Genomic DNA, 13,584 nt, shown 5'->3' on the forward strand with positions numbered 1-13,584 from the left:
ATAGGTGGATGATGACACATAATGGGGGGTGTCATAAATATGACAAAAATTTTTTTTTGTCATAAATGCACAAAAAAATAGACACTTCTCAAAAGAAGAAATACTAATGGTCAATAAATATATGAAAAAAATGTTCCACATCTGTAGCAATTAGACTAATTCCAATTAAAAATACACTAAGATTTTTACCTCACTTCAACCAGAATGGCAATTATCAACTATACAAGAACCAAAAGATGTTGGTGAGGATTAAGGGAAAGGGTACACATGTCCATCAACTGTAGTAACATAAATTGATGCAACCACTCTAGAAAGCATTTTGGAGGTTCCTCAAAAAGCTAGAAATGAAATCTCCATTTGACTCAGTTATCCCACTCCTCAGTATATGTCAAATGGATTTAAAATCAGCATACTATAGTGATGCAGCCACATCACTGTTTATAGCAATTCAATTCACAATAGCTAAGCTATGGAACCAACTTAGATGTCTTTCACTAGATGAATGGATAAAGAAAATGTCATATATTGTGTGTGTGTATATATATAATGGAATCTTACTCAGCCATAAAGAAGAATGACTTTTTGACATTTGCACATAAATAGAAATATTTGAAGACAATCATGCCAAGAAAAATAAGCCAATCCCTCCAAATCAAAGATCAAATAGTATCTCTGATATGTGAATACTAATAAGTGTGAAAGGGAGAAGGAGGGGAAGAATGCAAGTTCAGTATATTAGATAAACGGGAACAAAGAGAAGTGAGAGGTGATAGGAATAGGAAATACAGTTGAATTAACCTGACAACTTTCCTATGTACATATATGAATACATCACAGGTAATCTCACCATTGTGTATATTCACAAGAATGCAAATATTGTTATAATAAGATAGACCCTATGTTTATGTAAATATTTCAAAATGGACTCTATTGTCATTTAAAACTAAAAAAATAAAAACAGATGGAGATGGCAGCGTAAAGGAATATTTATAGACAAAACATACTTTAGAAAAACACAGACTAATGAAAGAATTTTATTTGGATTATAATTTTTAAAACTATCAGATAATTGAAAGCTTAAAAACTAGGTAGATAATGGATGTTACTAAGTAATAATCATTAATTTTTTTGATATGATCATGTTTCAATGTCATGAAATACACACAAAATAAATCACATTTTTTTCTTATAAAGATGGGATTATAATATCATAACCTATGCTATTCCTTTCTACTTCATGAAACTTAAACAGAACTCAGAGGTGCAGTGATAGTTGTCTAGAGTCTGCAAGTCAAACCCTCAAGTGACCTGAAGTTTCCTGGTTCAGCCTTTGGTTCCCTTGAGTCTCAATTCCTGTGTTCTCCTCATCCCACATTTCAAATTTCATACCACAGGCAGTTTATCCCTACATCAGCTATCATCAAGAAAAATTGATAACCTCAAAATTAACTTCCAGGTTCCATAAAGAGTTGAACCACAGTTAATTGTTGGATACAATTAAATGTTACTTAAAAACTGAATAAACTAAGAAAGTCAATATAGGATATGAATGAGAAGCTATTAAAATATAAGCAATTTTGTAAAAGAACCAAGTAGTTTTTGCAAATAAAACACACAATAAATCAAAATATTCATTCAAAAATTTCTTAAATAGATTATACCATGCTGAATGCAGAATGTCAAAGTTGGAAGACAAAGTATTCAGCCATGAACATTCAGACAGTATTAGAGATAAAAGAAAGTAACCATGATTAGAATATACAAGAAATCTGGGTCACCATTGAGTCCAAATTGGAGATTTATTTGAATTGAAGTGATCCATAAAGATTAATGACACAGATTACCTGTTCAGAGAAATAATAACAGATTTTCCAAGCTTTGAGAATAAGGTAGACATCCAGGAGACATTCAGAATTTAAACACAAGACAAGAAAAATAACCTTTCCATGATACATTATCATTAAAATGCTTAAAATACAGAACAAGGATAACATTTTAAATGTCTCAAGGGAAAAAAATCAGGTCACTTTTAGAGGCAGGCCAATCAGATTTTCTTCCAATATCTCAGCAAAAACTCTAAAATCCAGGAGGACATGGAATGATGTATTCCCAATTCTGAATATATATAAGTGTCAACCAAGATTGATATACCTAGCAAAGATACCTGTACAATTGAAGAAGAAATTTCAAACTTCCAAGATAAAAATAAAGAAAAATTTCATGACTACTAATCTGGCATGACAGAAAATACTTAAGGACATACTTAACACAGAAGAAATATTTTTTAAAAAATCCAGAGTAAAAAAAATGAGCAAATCTCATTGAAGAGTAGCTAAGCAAACGAGACCAACATAGGAGCAAATTAAACATCAGAATTAAATGAAAATGGCAGAAATTAATAAACATCTCTCTATAAAGACATTTAATATACTTGGTCTTAACTTACCAGCTAAAAGACACATACAGGTAGAATGACTTAAGAAATAAAACTCAACTGTATGTTATGTGAAGAGACTATTTATACAGGAGAGGATAGACACAGTTTAAAAATGAAAGGATGGATATTGGTATGCCATTCAAATGGAACCCCCAAAAGCAGAAATAACTGCTCTCATATTTGACTAAGCAGATTTTAAGCCAAAATTAATCAGAAAAGACAAAAAGGTCACTTTATACTGGCAAAAGAATGATCCAACAAATAGATAAAATGATAGTAAATATTTATGTCCCAAACATTGATGCACCTAATGACATAAGAGACATATTTAAATTAAAGACTCCGGGAGACCCCAATATAATCCTACTGAGTATTTTCAATACATCTCAACAACAATATATAGGTCATCCAGTCATAAATTCAATAGTCTCTTCAGACCTAAAAAGTATTAAAAATCAAATACACTTAATTGACATCCATAGAATATTTTTTCCAGCAACAGCTGAATACAATTTTTCTCAGCTGCTTAAAGAACCTTTTCCAAAATAGACCATGCTTTAGGCTACCAATCAGTTCCTAGCAAATACAAATACAAATATGTGTATAAAATTATATATACATACATATATATAATTCTTGCTACTTACATGATAATAAAAAAATAAACTTAGAAATCAACACCAAAAAACCCCCCAGAAACTGTATAAAATCATAACCACATATAAAATAATTTTGAGTGATAAATATATGATAGAAAAAATCAGGAGATAAATGAAAATACATTAAAATTAAATGAGAAAATGATACCACATACCAGAACCTCTGGGACATTATGAAGGCGAATCAAAGAGGGAAGTTTATAGGTATAAGTCCTACATAAGAATATCAAAAATTCCAAGTAAACAACATAATGATACATCTCAAGGCCCTTCAAGAACAAGAACAAACCAATTCCAGAACCAGTAGAAAGAAGGACATAAGATCACGGCCAATGTCAATGATAGTGATAATTTAAAAATACTGAAAAGAATCAGTGACACAAGTCATGGATTCTTTGAAAAGATAAAAATGATTAAGCTTTAGTCACACTAAACAAAAGAGAAAGAGAACACCCAAATTAATAGAATTAGAGATGTAAAGAATTAATCATCAAAGACATCACAGAAATCTAAAGGATCATTAGTTTATATTTTAATTAGGCTGCAATAAATTTGAAAATCTAAAATAAATGTATGCATTTCTAGACACATAAAACTGGTAAAAATTAAATTAACAAGACATAGAAGAACTAAAATGACCAATAACTAGCCATAAGATAGAAGCAGTGATAAAAAGCCTTGCAATAAAGAAGAGCCCAAGACCAGGTAAATACTTAGTTAAAGTTTTACCAGGCCATTAAAGAAAGAACTAATGCCAAAGCTCTTCAAATCATTTCATGACAAAGAAAAGAAGGAACACTTCCAAATTCATTCTATAAAGCTGCTCTCACACTCATACCAAAACCAGACAAGGGCACAATGAGGAATGAAAACTATAGACCAATACACTTGATGAATTCAAATGCAAATATCCTAAATAAAATATTAGCAATTTGTTTTCAACAGAATACTACATCATGATCACGTTGTTTCAAAAAATATGTATTTTGTATAGTAAGAATGTCCAGTGTTGTTAAGAACCCAAATAAGCAAAAGAAGCTAAATATCAATAATGCTTTAATTTATCATATTAATGCCATAGTTTTAAATTTGAAAATACAGTGCAAACCAAGATGATATCTAATTTTTCCACAAAATTATTCTTATAGTAAGATTTTTAAATTTTCTATTAATGTTGAGAGTCAATTTGGTTTAATAATATATATACATATACAGTTGTGTGTGATTACGTGTATGTGTGTGCATGTGATTCTGGGCATTGAACACAGGTACACTTTACAATTCAGCTACATCCTCAGTCCTTTTTTTTTTTTTGGCCACAGGGTCTTGATAAGTTCCTCAGGGAGTCACTAAGTTGCTGAGACTGGCCTTGAACTGTGAACTTCCATCTCCTGTCTTTGACTTCTTGAATCACTGGATTTACAACCATGTACCATACCATTGCACCTGACTCAAAATATATTATTACTTTCTGTTGCCACTGCTAACCATAATTACAAGAATAACTAAGGAGATAAAAACTTTAAGGTCTTTTGAATTTTTGTTTACATTGATGTTTTAAGAAAATATGACTCTATTCAATGAAAGACATGTGAAACATATGTTAGAGCAGATGAAGAATTTATTTAAATTATTTTAATTTTATCTGGTCTTTTTAGTTACACATGAGAGTAGAGTCTATTTTGTCATTTTTACACATATATGAAATGTATCATATTTTAACTAATATCCCAGTCTTGTGGGTGTATATGATGGTGGGAGTCACTGTGGTGTGTTTATAGGTGTGTGTGTGTACATAGGAAATATGGCAGATTCATTTCACTATCTTTCCTATTCTTACTTTCACCTCCCTTCCCTTTTTTCCCCTTCGTCTAATCCACTACTTCAATTCTTCCCCTCCACCCCCCTTGTTATAGGTTAGCATTAACATATCAGAAAGAGTGTTTGACCTTTGGGTTTTGGGGATTGGCTCATTTCACTTAGCATGATAGTCATAAGATTTATCTATTCACCAGTAAATGTCATAAAGTTATTCCTACTTATGGCTGAGTAAGATTCCATTGTAAATGCATACCACATTTTCTTTATCCATTCCTCTACCAAAGGCATTAGGTTGACTTCATATCTTAGCTATTGTGAATTGTGCTGCTGTAAACAGTGAGGTTGCTACATCTCTGTACGATATTGATTTTAAATCCTTTGGGTATATACTGAGAATTGGGATAACTGGGTTGAATGGAGGTTCCATTCCTAGTGTTTTGAGGAATCTCCATAATGTTTTTCAGAGTGGTTATGTTAATTTGTACTCCCTCCACAATATATCAGCAGACCTTTTCCCCACAACCTCACCAACATCTATTATTACTTGAATAGAATCTAGATAATTGCCATTCTGGTTGGAATGAGTTCAAATGTTACTGCAGTTTTAATTTGGATTTCCCTAATTGCAAGAGATGTTTACAGTTTTTAAAGTGTGGTAACTATTCATATTTCTTCTACTGAGAATTGTTAGATTAGTCTCTTTGCCCATTTACTGATTAGATAATAATAATAATAATAATTATTATTATTATTGGTGTTAAGATTTTTGGTCCTGTGTATATTCTAGAAATTAAAACCTTATCTACAGTGGCAGATTTTCTTCCATACTGTTGGCTTTCTTCATGTTCTTGATTGTTTCCTTTGCTCTGAAGAAGCTTTTTAGTTTGATCACATCTCTTCTATTGATTCTTGATTTTACTTCTTGTCTTGTTGAGGAAACTGGTTCCCAAGCCAAGTTGTTGGGGTGTTGAACCTACATTTTATTCTAGTAGGTGCAGGATTTCTGGTCTAATGCCTAGGTCTTAATCTACTTTGAGTTGAGTTTTGTGCAGAGTGAGACAGTGGTTGAATTTCATTCTGCTACATATGGATTTCCAGTTTTCCTAGTACCATTTGTTGAAGAGGCTATCTTTGCTCCAATGTATGTTTTAGCACCTAGGTCTAGTACATAATTGTTTTCATGTGGGTTTGTCACTGTTTCTATTCAATTCCATTGGTCTTCATGCCTGTTTTGGTGCCAACACCATGCTTTATTTCTTACTATAGCTCTGTAGTATAATTTAACATCTAGTATTGTGATGCCTCCTTTGTTACTTTTCTCACTGAGCATTGTATTGGTTATTCTAGGCTTCTTATTTTTCAATGAATATCATAACTGCTTTTTCTATTTTATGCGGATATCATTGAAATTTTAACAGTTATTGCATTCAATCTTTATAAAACTTTTGGTAGCATGGACATTTGGACAATATTAATTCTGACTATCCAAGAACATAGGAAATCTTTCCATCTTCTAAGGTCATCTTCAGTTTTTCTCTTTAGTGATTTGTAGTTTTTATTGTAGCAGTCTCTAAACTCTTTTGTTAGATTGATTTTCAAGTTTATGGATGTTAATTTTGAGTCTATTGTGAATGGGATCATTTTGCTCTTTTCTCTACAGCTGATTTATCATTGGTGTATAGGAATGTAATTGATTAATGGGTGAAAATTTTGTCCTCCTACCTTTGTGAATTAATTTGAGATCTAGAAGTTTTCTTGTGGAGTTTTTTGGGTTAAATATATGGGATCTTGTCATTGGCAAACAGAGTTTGAACACTTTTTATTTCTATTCATATCCTTTAATTTCATTCCTTTCTTGATTGCTCTGGCAAGAGTTTCAAGGTCTCTGTTGAATAGAAGTGGTGATGGAAGTCATCCCTGACTTGTTCTAGTTTTTAGAGAGAATGCTATTAGTTTTTCCCCATTTAGAATGCTTGGTCTTGGGTCTGTGTAAGAAACTCTTACAATATTGAGTTATATTCCTGCTATCCCTAGTTTTTCTAGTGTTTCGAGCATAAAATGGATGCTAAATTTGTCAAATTCTTTTCTGCGTGTATTGAGATAATCATGTGATTCTTGTCTTTAAGTCTATTGATGTTATGGATTATGTTTATTGATTTCTGTATGTTGAACTCACCTTGCATCCCTGGGATGATCCCCATTTGATCATGGTGCACTATCTTTTCAATGTGTTTTTGTATGCAACTTGACAGTGCTATATTAAGAATTTTTGTATCTGAGTTCATCAGGGATATTGGCTGAAATTTTCTACCTTGATGAGTCTTTGTCTGGCTTTAGTATCAGGGTGATACTAGCATCATAGACTGAGTTTAGAAGGATTCCCTCCACCTTTGATGGCATTTTCAATTTCATTGCTAGTAATTGATCTGTTTAAGTTCTCTAGGTCCTCCTGATTCAAATGGGTAGGTCACATGTCTCTAGAAATTTGTTGATGTCTTCAATATTTTCTAATTTATTGGAGTACAAATATACAAAGTTGTTTCTGATTATCCTCTATATTTAATAGTGTCTATGCTGCTATTTCCTCTTTTATCATGAGTCTTAGTAATTTGATTTTTTCTCTCTTTCTTTTGATTTGCCTGGCATGTTTATTATTTTTGTACACTTTTTCAAAGAAGCTACTTTTTGCTTTACTGTTTTTTTTAAATACTTTAATATCAGTTTCACTGATTTTGTCTCTGATTTTGATTATTTCCTGTCTTCTACTGATTTTGGTGTTCATTTGTTCTTCACTTTCTAGGGCCTTTATATGAAATTTCAGGTTACTTATTTGGTGCTATTCTATTCTTTTAATGAAAGAACTCTATGCTATAAACTTTTGTGTTAGTACTGCCTTCATAGTGTCCTACTGATTTTGATAGATTGTATCACTATTCTACTTTACTTCAAAGTAGTTTTTAATTTCACCCTGATTCCCTCTGCATCAATCCATTATTTAATACTGGATTATTTAATCTGCATGTGTTAGGGAAGTTTGTTTTGTCTTATCTTTGATTTCTAACTTCATTACATTACAATCTGAAAGAACAAAAGGTGTTATTTGTATTTTTTTGTGTGTTTGTGTTTGTTCAGAGTTGCTTTGTGGCCTAAGATCTAATTTTAAAATTGACACATGTGCTGCTGAGAACAAATATATTAAATCATTGATATGTAAAATACAGTGTGTGTGTATATATATATATATATGTTTTTCCTAAATTATTAATTATATTTTTGAGTTCTATAGTTTTTTTGTTTCATTTTTGTTTCAAAAATCTATCCAGTGATTTGAGAGATATTTTAATATCGCTCAGTATTATTGTGTTCTGGTCCATCTGATTCTTGATATTGAGAAATTTGTTAGATATTTGTAGATGCTCCATGTTTAGTCCCTAAATATTTACCATTGTTATTTTTAGTCGTTGTATGATTCACTTTAGCAGCATGAAAAGACTTTCTATGTTTCTTCTCATTAACTTTGGCTTGAATTACATCTCATCTGCTAGCTTTTGAGATATATGTGAATGATACATTTTTCCCATCTTTTTATTTTCAGTCTGTGGAAGTCTTTGCCTAGTAGGTGAATCTCTTGGATACAGCATATCATTGGGGTTTGTTTTATAATCCAGTCTGCCAGTCTGTGTCTTTTGATTGATGAGTTGAGGTCATTTACATTCAATGTTACTATTGAAAGATTAGTTTTATTCCCTTATTTTGATTTATTTCTAGTTTTTAATTAGTATTATGCTTTGACTCTTCTTCCAGTGTATTTCCTCCCTCTGCTGATTTTCAATTATTTTTCTTATTTCATATGCATGAATTATTTTATGGAGTATGTTTTGTACAGTAGGCTTTCTAGGTGTGAATTCTTTTAATTTTTGGTTATTGTGGAAGGTTTTTGTTTCATCGTCCATTCTGAATCTTAATTTTGCTGAGTATAGCATTCTTGCTGGACATTTATTTTCTCTTTGCATATATTATTCCAAGACCTCCTGTCTTTCAGGGTCTGATATGAGAAATCAGCTGAAATACGATTGTTTTACCTTTATATGCAACCTGTCATTTTTCTCCATCAGTCTTTAAAACTCTATCCTTTATTCTGCATGTTGGGCATGTGCATAATAATGTGCTTTTGTACGTGTCTGTTGTAATGTTGTATATTTGGGATCCTGTGTGCCTCCTGTATTTGATTTTATATTTCCTTCTTAAAGTTTTGGATTTCTGATGTTGTATTCCTTTTTCTTTTTAATTTATTTTTATTGTAAACAAATGGGATACATGTTGTTTCTCTGTTTGTACATGGTGTAAAGTCATACCATTTGTGTAATCATACATTTACATAGGGTAATGGTGTTTGATTCATTCTGTTATTTTTCCCCTTCCCCCCACCCCTCCCACCCCTCTTTTCCCTCTATACAGTACCTCCTTCCTCCATTCTTGTCCTCTCCCACCCCCATTATGTGTCATCATCTGCTTCTCAGTGAGATCATTCTTCCTTTAGTTTTTTGATATTGGCTTATCTCACTTAGCATGAATTAGTCTGGGTTTCATAGACTTCAACTATCCAAATGAATCTTAAATTTGGACTTTTTATGTTATTTCATATTTCTTGATTCTCTTAACTACTACTCTCCATGGTCAGATTTTGTTTCAGGATTATACATTTTGTTTTCATTGTCAGAAATGCTACCTTCCAGGTGGTGTAGTCTATTGGTGATACTTTCAACTAAATTTTCAATTTGATTTATTTATTTCTTCATTTTGAGAATTTCCCTTTGGATTTTTTTCAAAATCTCTCTTTTGGAAGCAATCTTTCACTTCCTATAATTTATCTCTGATTTGGCTTCTTACATCATCTTTTACCTTGTAAAGCATCATCAGTTTAAGTATGAATTTTATAAATTTGTTTGATATTTCCTCCACTATGGTGTCCATGGATTTTGTTATCAAGGTATTTTGATTTGTTTGGAATAGTTCAACTCTTATTTTCATATCGTTTTGTGTGTCTATGCATTCCATATTGGGGTGTAGGTGACAGAGCCTCTCCTCTGTGAACTTATAGTGTCCCTAAAGGTTTCTAGTTTCTCACAATTTAGGGGGAAGGTACATAATAACAACCTCCAATGCAAACAATTTATACCATTCACGTAAATTCTTAGTTCTTACTATGACATCTACAGTTTTAATTTACACAATAAGCAGAAGTTATATGATAAGCAATTGCTTATTGTAAAACAATAAGTTTGGAAAAGGTTTTGCTACTTGAAAAGGTGAAGAGAGGAATCAGAAGAGATGGGGAAATGATGATTATAAGGGAAGAGGAGAGAAAATAAAAGCAAAAAATTAAAGAAAGCTCGAAATATAGAACAATATAATTTGTATGTTAGAAAAAGAAAAGAGAGAAATGCATTTAAGAAAAAGAGAATTCACAGTACACTAATCAAAAACCCAAACCCTCAAAAGACAGAGTCATGAAAAATAACTACTTTCAAAAATTTCCAGAAATGAAGAAATTTAAAATATATGTATAGGTACACATCCCATGCAACATTCAGCAAAAAATCAAAAAACACAAAGTGAAGGAAGACAGAACAAAAGGGAAAAAAAACTGATTTAAATTTTTTTTAAAATGTTTCTTGATGAAAAATTAAATTGTTTCCATTACAGTTATCAAAATTATGAATGAAAATATGTTTGTTGTGTGTTGCCAATGTCATTCTTTCCTTTTTCTCTTTAGGTTTTTATTATGCACTAGAGGAGTAGCCATATGCTGCCAAGTTCTTCCTCTTTTAGCATCACTCCTCAAGTTGCTGGTTGGAGTTAAAAAATTTTCCACTTCCCTTCCTGTGCTATGAGGTGAGGAAGTTTGGAGAGTTTTCTACTCCACTCTCTGGGTGAGTTTGCTGTAGAGTTCTATGAGATGAGTTCCCATACGTGGAGTTTCCAAAGGCATGGTTTAGGTGTAGTGAGGTCCTGGTCTTTTGTTGAAGGGTGATTGTTCAATATTTTTAATCAGTGTGCCTGAAGAACCCAGAAGCTGCCAATTAACACTGGGCATCTGCACCATAGGATCTCCCATGGGTTCCTGTCATGTAGAGAAAATCCAATTTTTCTCCCCCACTGCCACGCATAGATCATGTCCTTCCTGGTCTCCTGGGATCTATCCCCAAGCACACAGTCACTCCCACCTATCCAATAGAATTCCTGGCCCACCCCAGCTGGTCCTGCAAGCTACCCAACTCAAAAGTATGAGAGGGACCTGGAAATCTCTCAGATCTCAGTGACCCATATCCATGGGTAAAACTTTCTCTGCGTCTGAATTTCTCCTGGTTTCCTATGGACTCTCATAGTCTTGTGGCAGGCTCTTGACTGCTGCAGCCTTTGGACCTAGCTCAGATTACAGAAGTTGGCTTTCCTGAGCTTGTTCCCATACCCACTGGTCACTGTAGCCTGGTGCAAATATGGCATCTGCTTTGGATTTCCATGGATAACTGGGGGCACACAGAATCTTTTCCCCAAGAGGATATAGTGTAACTTACCCTCTGAATCAGTACAGCAGTGTCCTTGATCTCTGATTTCTTACACCAAGATATACCAGGGTGCTACCTGAATGTAGTATTTTAGTGTCCTTCTCTCCAACTTGCCCACAGTGTATGTATCAATTCCAGCAGGTGCCTGTGGTGGGTTTTCTTCTTTTATTTTTCTGTATCCCATATTCTGAGTCCCCAAGCTATTCTGAGAGTCCAATATTAAATCTTTAAAATCTTTTCACCCACATTACTGAAAAGCTATTTATCCACTTTCCCAGTCTCATGCCATGGAGCAACTTGGAAAACCACCTCTTCTATTCCAATATCTTAACAAATCTGTAATGAAGAATCTGAAAGCATGAAACTACACAAAATTTTGAAATAGTATATTATTTTCAATTTTTAATTGAAATATAATCTGAAAGTATCTCACAATTTAAAAATTTCATATGTATGCACATTTCATTAAAGGATAAAAATATAGAATACTCACAAGTAGCAAATGTTTATTACCCAGCTAAGAAATGGGAAAGACACATTATTATTCATTTCAAATATTTAATTTTAACATTTTATCCTTCAAGATATAAGATCCTAAGATTTTTTTACAGTGAGAATGAGAAGTAAACAAAAAATGAGTCAGGTGTGCATTAATTAACATATTTATTCACTTACATTGTGATTGCTGGAAGATATTCAATAGGCACTAAATTTAATTATATAGTCAAGCAATAATATAAAAATTACCAGCATAACTATTATAGAGTTTCTATGAATCATCAATAGATGATCAATAGATGATTCAGAGAATTTAGAAGTTCTCTGAAGTGGAAATTCATGGGTTCAATATAAGCTCTTCACTAACCAGATTATGCTTATGTTTAAAGATTATTTTTATCATGATAAGGACAATGTAAAATGTATAGAAGTATCAGAACAACATGTGGTACATCATAAAAATTCATATGTATATTTAAACAAAACTATTTTGTTAATTATAGAATTATAAGTAAAAGAATTACTAGAGCATTAAACTTTCATCACATAATAGATCTAGGAAAACATGTGAGTTGATTTACAGTGAGTTTTGCTGAGTGAATTTGTTTCACAGATGAAATCTCAATATGAAGTTGCTTTGAGGCAAATCCCAAACTTTCTGTCTATATCTTAGGGAGTTAAAGTTTTAGAGAAGTGGAGCCTGCTGTTCAAAGAAAGCAGCCAAAGGGAATTCAACATGCTTACATTATAATTGTGCAGAAAAGTAATATGATAAAGCTTAAATTTATTTGCATTTTGTAGGATTTAAATCACAAATGTATGCTTTGTTAAAGCTGCAACATTTTGATTTTGGCTTACATATTTGTAAAAGTTGAAAATCTACTGAAAGAAATAATTGTGAAATATTCACTATTATATTCTAGTTGTGGCTCCTCTTCCTACTCTCTTCCCAGTATGAAAACTTTAATTATATTTACTATACTAGACACTATTCTAAGAGCACTGGATATTTTATTTCCTTTAATTTTCATAGTGATATAAGGTCAGAATTATTATTATGATATGAGTTGCACAAATAAGCAAACTGAGGCATAGAAAGTCTTCCCAAGGACACAGAGCTGAAAAGTGGAAAAATTACTACTTAATACCACAGTTTAGTTTTTTCAGCCTGCACAATTTTAAGTTAAATATAAAATATGTGTCCCTCTAATGAAGAGTCTGTTATCTTGTTTGATTTTCACTATAACCTATTGAAATAGTCAGGAAAACTATTACATTCTCGAAACTAAAATAAAAATAATCAGGCTCAGAGATATGAAGGTGACTTATCAAAGTTATATCACAAGGAAAAGGTAAATTTTACCCAGAAAACAAAAATCTAAGTATAATTCTAGTTTTCTTTTAACTATATCATATTCAATTAACAGAATAAAATACATTTGAAGAAGTATAAGCTATACTAAAGACTTGTTCTAATTCTTAAACCATTGTTCCCATGATTCAAATAGATGTCCAATTATATTTATTTTAATATTAAATCAAAACTTGGACAGTATGAACAGAAATGCACATAGAAGAGGAAGGCAAAGAGTGATTTTGC

General features: G+C 32.0%; 1 protein-coding gene across 1 annotated transcript in view; it reads right to left on the bottom strand.

Moving 5' to 3' along the window:
- Window positions 1–13,584, bottom strand: part of LOC306670247 (palmitoyltransferase ZDHHC19-like) — a 151,263-nt gene that overhangs the window by 13,565 nt on the left and 124,114 nt on the right. Inside the window, exon 7 of the mRNA XM_079154920.1 lies at window positions 11,733–11,822. Coding sequence (XP_079011046.1) covers window positions 11,814–11,822 — 9 coding nt within the window. The 3' untranslated portion in view covers window positions 11,733–11,813. The remainder of the gene's footprint in view (window positions 1–11,732; window positions 11,823–13,584) is intronic.

Source organism: Sciurus vulgaris (genome assembly GCF_902686455.1).
Source record: "Sciurus vulgaris genome assembly, chromosome: 10".
NCBI classification, from domain to species: domain Eukaryota; kingdom Metazoa; phylum Chordata; class Mammalia; order Rodentia; family Sciuridae; genus Sciurus; species Sciurus vulgaris.